The following is an 11,859-nucleotide window of genomic DNA, read 5'->3' as shown; positions in this document are numbered from 1 at the left end:
TTTATTAATATTAATATAATATTATTATTATTGTTTATTTTTATTATTAATATTATTATTATTTATATTTTTAATATCTTATAAATATTTTGAATATTTTAAAATATATTACATATGTTTATTATGAATTATATATTCAATGATTCAATGATTTTTCTATATACATATGGAAATTATATATTAGATATTAATATATTTTTTAAAACATCGATTCTTTGAAAATAAATATAAAAATTGGTGTATAAAAATATTAATTATTATACGATCTTTAATAAATTATTATAATTATTATAATTATATTATAATTGAAGTTTGCATTAGAAAAGTAAAATGATTGTTTCCATTACACTATAATTCAATTTCCATCTTATTTCATTTAATGCAAAATTTAATTGTTCATAACTTAGTTAATATTATTGTATACCAATTTTTTTATTGTTTTAGTTTTTAGAATACATTTTCAAAAATATCCTTGAATATATTAATATCCTATATTCTATATTATATATAGTATTAAAAAATTATTAAAGATAATATTATTATTACAAATAATATAATAATAATAAATAATGATAAAAAATGATAAAAATATGTGATAATAATAATAAATCATAATAAATATTAAATAAAAATATTTAATATGAAAAAATATTTGAATAATTATATATTATTTAAATGAAATAATCGATTATGTGGACAATGTATGATAAATAGGAATAATATATCAGTATTTTCAATATTATATATACAAAAATGTTATCAGAAATATTATAAATATTGATTTTATATTTCTTGCAATTTTATTTAAAAATTTTAGAAATACGGCAATTTCATACATCAGAAAAGTTTTCGAAATTGACATAGTTATCTCATAAAGATAACAAAATAATGAAGGCATTGAAGATAGTACGAAGGCCAGAAGTTTTGATTTACGTTGTAACCATTCTTCATGAGTTTAATTTGTAAAACAATGCGAAGTCCTTCGAAATTTGTGACGATTGCTTCACGAGCGTTGAAGATATATAACTCGAATTTGTTTAGTGATGAGTTTCGTTCAATTTAAGTCCTTCGAGAAACGAATTTCACAGAACATTTCAACATAGAAAATAATGTACATATAATTACAAAATCCTTAGTTATCTTTAATTAAAATCATATGTAAATCTGAAATCAATTACAAAGTGAAAATTTGATATATATATTATCTATAATCTTATCTATAATTATCTGTATATTATCTGTATAATCAGTTAAATAAGTTTAAATAATGTGAAATAATATTATTTAATATTTATAATAATAATGAAATTTTCTTTAATATAAAATAATAATAATTATATGATTTTCAAAGATTCTTAATTAATATTTTTTTTTCTTTTAATAATTATTCAGAAATATAACCTCACTAATTTCAATAATCTTGAAATATAGTATTAAAGTTATCGTTTTTAATAACTTTTTCTTACATATACATATTGTCGCTCAACTTTAATTTTCGAGTTACTTGCAAAAAATTTTTATTGAATTTACTTTATAAATATATTGATCATAAATTGTGATATAGATAGTTGTCTAACTTCATTCCTGTATAACTTAACTTAATTTTTTGCATTCATATTTCGCGACAAAATATGTTTTATAGTTGCATTCATATGTCGCCATCCTATTATTGTATTACATTACTAATGTAAATATATGTATAATATATGTATAATTACATATAATACAATTACATTCTAGGGATTTTTATTACCTTGATTGGTAATCTTCTTAAATATAAATACGAATGCTTTATTTACATAATAAAGAGAAAAATTAATAGATTTAAATTAAATAAGATTAGATTTTATTGATTTAATATCTAATCTACACATTTTTATGTATAGCCTAATTTAAATAATAAAAGAGAAAAATCAATAAGTTATAAGTTAGATTAGATTAAATTAATTTTATAATATTAAATTTAAATTGAATTTATTGATTAATAGTGATTGTATTTTTATAACAATAATAAATAAAAATTAATGAATTATTTTATTAAATTATTTAATTATTTAATTATTTAATTAAATTGGATTAAGTTTCATTAGTTTATTGCTTATAACAATTGTATTTCTATATAATCTAATTTAACTTTTTATTGGAATTTATTATGAACTGCAATTTATTATATTCGTTACGTATATTTAAAAATTCTTATGATTTCATTATGAATAAATTTTCAAATTTTTTAATAAGTTTAACATTTTCACAATTGTATCAATAAGTCATTCGTAGGTTTATAACATCATTCTGGAAAAATATGTATGAAATATTTAAATATATGCAATAGCGAAATTAATACTAAACGGTAATTTATAGAAAAAAGTTCAAAATAATAACCTTAACAACGTATTTCAAGGTCATTAAAACTATGTATCTGAATAATTATTTTGCTTTTAAATAATTTAATATTATTAAAGAAAAAATATTTTTTATTTCAATCTATTGTTTCCACTAAAAAATTTATTAACAATAATTTATGAAATATTATTCTTATAAAAGAATAAGCATTTTTTGTATTTAATATTTTTTTATATCTGCATTTAATAATTTTTGTCATTCTACTTAAAACACCATTTTTCTATTCTACCTTCGTAAATTTATGCTGAAAATATTTATATAATTATATAATATTTATTAGTATTTTGTTTTATTAAATTGAATATCTCGTATAAGTATATAAAACTAGTATGTAAATATAATGTAATTAATTTGTAAATATAAAAAAGTATATAAATTTATGAAACTATTCATCATCAAAATTAATAAACTAAAAAAATACTTATATATAACAAATAATTCTCAAAGTTTTATTTTCAAATACATTTATACTTTGAAAAGTACATATTGGTTCGAATGATTATTATTATTAATTATTATTGGCTTTTTTGAGTTCCAAATTTTCCAAAGCTGAAATCTTAATTATTTTTCATATTTAGAATATATATTATTTATCATAATTCTCGAAAGCAAACTTTGAAGATTTTACAAAATGTATTCACGCAAGATGGCAAGAAAAAGTACCTAAAAATTCAAAATTATATCATATACTATGAATAAAAACAAAATAGGATGTGGAGAAACTTCGTGCAAGTAAAGCTGATGGAAAGTGTAGAATCGTTCGTAAAGGTGCGAATAGAGAAGGCTCGTAATGGTCTCAGTTGTTCCATTCCTTTATTTCCTACGGTTGGCAGATTACTTCGACGATATTCGGACCGATCGATGGGAAAGCACGCGAGAGCTGCATTACGTGCCACCATTGAAATAAGAGGAACTCGTGTTACGGCGACACGCTAAGCAGTTCTAACTAACGTTCAACCTTCCCAGACTTGCGCGTGTCCGTGGAACGAACGAAAGGGAACGAAAATTCAATGGATACGGAAATTAGTTTCCCGTCAAATGCTATTTTGCGTTATAAATGAAAGCTAAACTTCTTATTTTTCTTTTCTTTTCTTTTTTTTTATTTAGCATTTGAAACGCGTGCGAAATTTATTTCAACTGTATGATAAATCCATTTATATGAATCAGAAGATAAGCAAGAAAGGATTTCGTTGAAATCCTTGAATTTTTTTGAAAATACATAATATGTTAAATATTGGAAATCAAATTAAATTTTGAAATAATTTCGTAAATGTAATTAATGTTTAATTTTTTTATTTATTTATTACCAATAATATATACTAATAAATTTATAATTATTTTTTAATACATTTACTCATAAATAATATTTAATATCTTTATGTATTATAAAAACATTCATATAAATGAAGTAACGTTCAATGATAATTCAAATGAAAGAAACTCAATTAAAATTTTGATAATCGAGCATTAAAATTTTCACATAAATTCCATTATATAAATATCTACAATAGTTAACAAAGAAAAGTTATTCAATAAGTACATTATCTTGATTCCTATTATTAAACGTTGAACTTGGATTTTATTCTGGATTTAAAAATATTGATGTGAGTCAAAAAAATAAAATAGATTAAAATAAACTAAAACGTATTTGTTATTTCTTTTAGTCTGTACAGTCGCTATCATAAAATAATCTTCGTACACTATGAAATGTAAAATTTTTGTATAAAAAGCTTCTCATTAAAAGATTTCATGATTCGCTATATCTCCATTTTAAAAACATTATCTTATTTTAATCCATAAATACGGTTGATTTTGCATCGTTCAATTTTGCAAAGCTTCAGAGGATTAATTCAAAATGGTAGCTCACGATGTAAAAACTTAGCTACGGAAGATCATCCGATATCTCTTTTAGCGCCCACTGACTTACACTGAGTATCACGATAAAGTTACAAGTTTGCTTGAAGTTTAATCATATACGTTAAATTGCAGCGACTACCAGCTAACAGTCGAAGCTTGTTCGGAATGTTCTTGTATCTACTAGTTCATAGTAACTTAAGCTGGGAGTTGGTTTCATATCTACTCGTATTTAGAATGAATTCGAAATTTTGTAATTTGCAAGAAAAGTAGGAACATAACAGACAACTGATAATTCGAATTATTTAATGTTTTAGTTGATGTTCATATTAAAAAAACATTTTTTTTCGTTTTAAGCATGTAATAATTTTTTTTTTAAATATTTGTATATGCAATGTAATATGTTATATGTTATAATTAATCTTTAAAGGAATGAAATCGCTACGACTTAAACTATTATTTCGATTCAAATATTTTTCAATAACACACATAAATGTTATATATTTTTTTCCTGATTAATTTTATTTGCATTTTATTCGATAATTGAATATTGTAAACAAATTTAATTATATGAAATCATTGATTATGACATAATATTGAACAGTGGAAAAATTCTAAACAAAAATAGTTTGTAATTCTAAACAGCAATATGAAAATATTTAATATAATAAAGCAAAATTACGTTTTGTGCAACTATTTTTTTTTCAGCTCAATTTTTCCAAGTGAATAATTTATAGGTAATTATAGGTAAAATTAGTAATATTTTGCAAAATATTACATACTTTAACGTATATCTTGAATAATATATCATATTTTTGATAACATATTAATTGAATATTTAATTTTATTTTAATTTCATACAAATCCATTAATCCAAATATATTAATAATTGCAAATTTATAATGTAATTGATTGAAAATTATAATATAATTAATTGAAAATTTATATAATTCTCCATTATCTTATTATAGAATGGAAAAAAATTGATAAAATTAGATAAAATAATTCATTTGATGAATTTATATATTTAAAATAAATTTATTAATTTTTTTCCTAAGATCTTCCTAAGACGTATATGTATACATAAATATAACATGTATGTAATTATAGAAAGATCATGTTATTTTTAAAACAGTTTTTAAATATAGGAAAAAATATTATAGTTTCATCCATTAATGATAAATTAATAATTAAATGCATATGATTTTTTCGAATTTTAACAATTTTTTTAAAATTTCACTTTAGAAATAAATTTCAAATCGTTAAATTTTTTAAGTTTAGAATTATAAATACATGAAAATATGAAATATATTTTATAATTATTATAGCGATCTTTCTTAATAAAATTTAAAATAGGAATAGTTCTGAATGACTATGCTATTAACAGAATCTTAACTTCATGTTTGGTACTCGCAAACGAGCAAACTTGAGATCAAACTTCCACAAACTTCTCTTAGATAATTACAATATCGATTAAAACGAACTAAAAACTGCATCAAGCGTATCGGCATAATAATTTTCTATAACAATAAACAGTTTTCGAATTGTCGTCTTTCATAAAATTGTTGGAATCGATGATATTAAAAACTAGTATTAAAAAAAAAAAAAAAAAGAAAAGAAAAAACAAAATCAATAACAAGTTCGATTTCGATATAAATCGAAAACCGTGAATGGAAACTGTACATCGCGCCAAAAAAAAAAAACTTGCTTGATCAAAACTGTTATACGCATTGGCGTATTATAGAAATGTTTTGGATGGTCCTTGTGTCGCACGATCAATTAACGCCGATGCTCTAGAGATTTCACGTTCCATGGTTAATTCGTCGTTCAATTCGGAGGCACCGTCAATTCGACGAGCTCGTTTTAACGTCTAATTATAACGTTAATGCACGGGACGATTATGAAGCATAATTACGGAGCGTGAAACGAGATTTTACCGTATGATCTGATTTCGAATGGAATTCTACCGACTTCCAACCGATTTCGTTAAATCATTACGACATCATTTTGCATAATAATTATTCAATATACTTGAAAAATTATAAGGAAATTTTTTTTAAATAAAAGTTTGGAAGCAATAAACAGAGGATAATTTTTAATGGATATTAATACTCCACGGAGAAGATTATTGTGTATATTTTCATTAAGTTGCAATGAGAGAAACGATATTTCAATTGTGTAATAAATAAGTGGCTTAAGAATAAATCGAAATGAAAATTTTAAATAAATAGGAAAAGATTAATTGAAAAAATTCAATCGATAATAGATTTAGCGATGTTATTATATTAAATTTTTATTCTATTATATTATATTATATTTAATTTTATTATGTAATATTTAAATTTTTTTAAAAAATTAGTTTCTTGTAATTATAATAAAACTCAATAATAATATTAAGGTAACAAAGAATGTATCATTCGAAGATTTAACTCTAAGTCATGAATGAATCAGAATTTATTAAGCTTCTTAAATGTCAATTATACTTATATTTCATTCTTTGTTACACAGAAAAACTGGATAATTCTTTGTTTCGAATTATATTAACGTGCATTATTCATAATTAAGAAATAGAAATTGTATGTAATAAATGTAAAAGATATATTAAAGTTTGTAAATATCGAGTAACTTGAAATAACTAAAAATGAGCAATTTTTTTTATTAACAAAGAAATTTTCATCAATAACAATATCTTTACATTAATAAAACTTCAAGTTTATTAATGTAAGAAAAGTTTAATAATTTCAAGAAAAGATGTAGAAAAAGTATCTTGTATAATTTAAATAAATAAATTCGAAAAATATGATATGAAAACATTATTGTGTATTAAAGATATATAATTTCGACTTAGTAAAATGAAGAATAAAAAATATATAATACAAAATATAAAATAATATAAATATGTAATATATAAATAATAATATATTTAAAGTAAGGGAAAATAGAGAGAAAGATGTATATATGAAATAATTATTAAATAATAATGATCGAGTTCGTTTTATTGTTAATTATCGAATATTATAATCATTCTTTTTATTGTTCTATGACATCTCACTTCATATTTTATGAATATACATTTAATATTGCTATAATAATAATAAATTAAATAGCAATTGAATTACAATATTATAAGAGAATATTATTTTATTTTATATAAAACTTTTTTCTAAATTATTTACGTTATCAATAAATTGCTCTTTGAATCATCTTATGCCTTTTTCCATCAAAGAAGAAAATAATAAATCATTTAAATCTTTGGTTTCGATTCAATCTGATAAAAAGGGATTTCATTTATTAATTTCTGAAATATTAAGCGACAAACAGTTCAATCTAATCGATATCCAGGGGAATTATTCGTCAATATACATATATTATATTTGTTTTATTTGAATTTCATCAGTTTCCAATTTTCGATACATGTTCCCTCCATTTGGTGAAAATGGTAGCGGGCACCGCCATTATGGAGTCCGGTATTGGAAGCATCCTTTAAATTAGAGATAAATTTAAGGTCAAGTGGACCGCGATCGAATTTAACTATCAGGATGTGTTCTGGAATTAATGAGACTAATGTAGCGCAACACCAGTGATTCCAAAGACTCTCAGACTACTATTCAACTTAGGGTCCGATTAGACAATGAAACCAAATCGAACCGTTCTGCTTCTTGTTTCAAAGTAATGGATAATAGGTTAAAAGGATTTAGTTCTACTAGCGATTCCGTAAATTTTATCAATTTAATCTGCATAAAGTGAATTAAAAAATGCCAAAGTTATATTTTTATAAAGATATAATTAAACTTTATTTATAAGCAATTGTATATTCTATAATAATAATTTAAAAACTTTGATTTTCTTTTTTTTGTATTAGAAAAAAAAAAATGAAACAGAAATTTCTGGATCAGGAATTATTAAAATTTTTTTTTTTATCATACTTTTAAATGTTAGTATCTCTATTTCATAAAAGCTAACGTAACATAAGATATTGATATTTTAAATCAGAAATATATTTATAAAAAAGAAATAAAAATAAAGTTTAGAAATAATATTTTCTTAGAAATAATATTTATCTAGTTTATTCTATCATTTATATTTTTATTTTATTTATATATATTCATAAGTAATTGAACATTTAAATATATACGTTTACAGATAAATATACAGTATATAGATTTTAATATATAATTGTTATATGTTGAATTTTAATTATATGAACGAAATTTTACATATTCATGTTTGATTATCCGAATTTTAGCTGAATTTCTATTATTATAAACTATTGTCGAGCATCACTTATATCAGCATCTTTACAATATAATATAATATAATATAATTGTTTGTACACGATATCTAACAATTCAAAACACAAAAAATTTATAAAAATAAATATTGAATAATAAATAAATTAACAAAACAATATTATTTTTATTATAAAATAATAGATTCAATTATTGATTCGTAAAATTAAATATCTTGTTATTAAATTACTTATTACTTCGTTTATAATCATGTAATTCATGAAAAATATAAAAAATCTTGAGAAAATGTTTGCCTCCAAACTTTTCATACATAATTTTATAATTTCAACAAATTTCGATCGAACTTATAATTGCAATCGTTTTATCGCAAAGCTTTTAATTCGTATATTCATATCTCTTTCAACAAGTTGTTATTTTGAGATTTTCAAAATTTCAATTAGAATGCTTTTAAATTCAAATATATATAATTTGGATAATTTGTTTTTCCTTCTTAATATAAAAATATAAAATTTTTTTGTAATTATGAAAAAATATTTATTGTCAAGAACTGTTATTATTTATCACACTAAGAGAAAGAAAGATTTTTTTTTTAGTTATAAATTATTATTTCTAATTGTTAATTTGAAATTAAGACTTCATATCCACAGAAAATTGAAATGAACAAGGAATAAATAAAGCGCCTTGTTGAAAAATATGAACTCTCTGATTCGAAATCGTTCGTCACAGAATTCAAAAAATTTCGGTAAGATTTTTTCGTCTACAACTTTTATATTAATTTATATTAGTAATTTATACTATAAAATTTCATAAAATGCCAAGAAAAAGTATTATAATTGAAAGTTTAAAGTTCCATAAAAACGTTTTAACATTCATATCAAATTTATAATATTTAATGTACTCAATTAAAAGAATATAAAAAATAAATAAAGAAATTTAAAATGTCAGAAATCTACAAGTTACTGATGTGTAGTATAAGATACTTTATTGTATATAATAACTATAATATTTAATCCAAGTGTTTATTCTAAGAGCCACAAAGTAATGTAACTCTAAACTAATATACACTTATAATATAAAATTTCACCAACAGAAATTACAGTTATTACTTCATCCAACCTTTTCATCAAATCTAACACAACTTCAATCAAATCTATAGAATAACACGATTCCGAAAATGAAATATAAACACACCAAGAAATATGAAATATAGTACTTGTCATAAACCAGATTTGAGATCTTAGAATCTTAACCACAACGACCTCAAAGTTCAACTGTGTGTCGTCGAATATACAGTAATTATTATATATATATTTTTTAGGAATGGTATAACATTTCATTTCATTTTTAAGTATTATTAGCAAAAATTTAACATTTAATAAATTTAATTTTATTATATATTTTTTTATTATTTTAATATAATTTCTAAATTTTTATACAATTATATTATATTAAATAATTATTATATTATTATATTAAATATATATAATATTATATTAAATAATTTTTGCTATGAAATTTTTGGAATATTATTATTACTATTTAATTATTATTTAATTTTGTATATTTTTAAATATATTTCTATATAATTCTATATTTCCCATTTTCTGTTTATTTTTCGATTTGGTTTCTAAATATATAACGTATTTAAATATTTGAATAACTTTCTAAGACAAAAATTATAAAAAAATTATTTAAGTTTTTTTAAATTAAAAACAATTTATATTTATCTTAAAAGAAAATTAATATAAATCTTAAAGAATTATTAATTCAAGATGAAAGTAATTAAGAAACTATATTATTATTTGTTATGTTTATTATGTTTATTATATTTCATTTGTTTTCCAATTGCATTTAAAAATTCATTCAAGTTTATTAAATATCGTCATCATGAAGTTTTTGTCTCGAAGGCAGCACATAATATTGAATAATTTCAGATATTCGAATAATTCAAAGGAGAATACAAATTTCGTCTCAATGTGGTAGCATAATATATTACTCTCCCATCTCTTCTTAATTTATATTTGCACTCGTATTGTAACAATGTATTTCCAAACTGAAAGTGGCTTAATAATAACAGTAAAAGCAATTAAAATCGTAATTAGCTAAACTTGAAAATTAATTACGCTCTCATTTCACCTCTCATTTTCTTATTAATTTGCACTATTTTCTCAACAAACGTAAAAAAAAAAAAATAAGAAAGAAATAAAATTAATACATCCATTTAACATATTTATTTAAATATAAGGAATTTAAAATTTTTGAAATGATTTCATCGATTATATATTTTCATTTTATTTCAATTAACTATTTAGTAATTAAAATCTGTACATCTTAAATTAATTTGATAATAAATAATTTTACGTAATAATATCGAATAACTCGACATTCAACTGTGTACAAAATATAATTTTAAAATCTTTAAAAAACCTCGATTATATATATTTTCTTATTTCTCATAAATTTTTTATTATCAATCACGATGCATAAAGTACTCCTAAGTAACATCAATCCTTTCGAAACAATCTGAACTTTTCAAATAATGTATCCATTTACTAAATTCACTTCACCTACGATACATCTACATCGTTACAAATTCCAATTTCTAATCCATAATCGAATTCCAGTCTCATCCAAGAACAGTACACACCATCTTCATACATTCATACTTCACGCATCTATCCAACTATTTCTCTTCCACCCATCTTCAACCTCACTTCTTCAATAAAACCAATCATCGAAACATGATTTCAGGTTTGCGAGAGTTGGATCGTGCCAGCTGTAGCAACGAACGGCTGAGGTAGAATCGTGGAATCGAGGGAAGATTTCCATGCACGGACCAAGCCTTCCTGGAATCCTATGGTCGAGAGAGGAGAGAAGGAGCATGACGTAGCCGTCGACTTTGGGGGGCGCTTCGGATGCTCCGGGCTGCCGATTAGTCTCGTATGGAGGGGAAGGACGCAATCACCACGGAAGACACCCTGCTTCTAAACCTGACCACTGTTGCCACACAAGACGTCGACGGCTTCCTCCAAGGATTTCCCGGCAAAAACTCGCCCTACACGGCCACCCAGGTAAAATTAATCTCGACGATCTTTCTTTCCCTACATAAGTTGTGTAATTTCGTGAAATAGCGAAGTGGCATTTTATTAATATTTATCTGTGTAATTGGAATTGATATTGATGGAGAAAGATTTTTATTCCATGTGTATATAAATGCATCTATATAGATGTTGAGTAAAGGAATTCGAATTTTAATTCGTATATTGTAACATTGCTAAGAAATTCTATGGAGCGACGTAAAGGCAAACAAAATTCTTTTTCCGTGCTCGTTTTATTTTGAGCTGCAAATAAA

The 11,859-nt window shown here is 22.4% G+C and overlaps 1 protein-coding gene across 2 annotated transcripts in view; it reads left to right on the top strand.

Annotated features, from left to right (window-relative positions):
• The first annotated feature begins 11,258 nt into the window (after nucleotides 1-11,258).
• The window catches only part of 5-HT7 (5-hydroxytryptamine receptor 7), a 244,495-nt gene continuing 243,894 nt past the window's right edge, over nucleotides 11,259-11,859 (top strand). Inside the window, exon 1 of one of the 2 annotated variants that reach the window (XM_086915896.1) lies at nucleotides 11,259-11,578. In XM_086915896.1, the coding sequence (XP_086772022.1) occupies nucleotides 11,450-11,578 (129 nt within the window). In that variant the 5' untranslated portion in view covers nucleotides 11,259-11,449. The remainder of the gene's footprint in view (nucleotides 11,579-11,859) is intronic. The other variant, XM_086915893.1, reaches the window with a different exon arrangement.

The sequence above is a fragment of the Apis florea genome, unplaced genomic scaffold (assembly GCF_048593485.1).
Source record: "Apis florea isolate Af1SG1 unplaced genomic scaffold, ASM4859348v1 contig_2190_pilon, whole genome shotgun sequence".
In the NCBI taxonomy this organism is placed as follows: Eukaryota; Metazoa; Arthropoda; class Insecta; order Hymenoptera; family Apidae; genus Apis; species Apis florea.
Note: the sequence above shows the minus strand (reverse complement) of the source record. Positions and strands in the feature narration are given on the sequence as shown.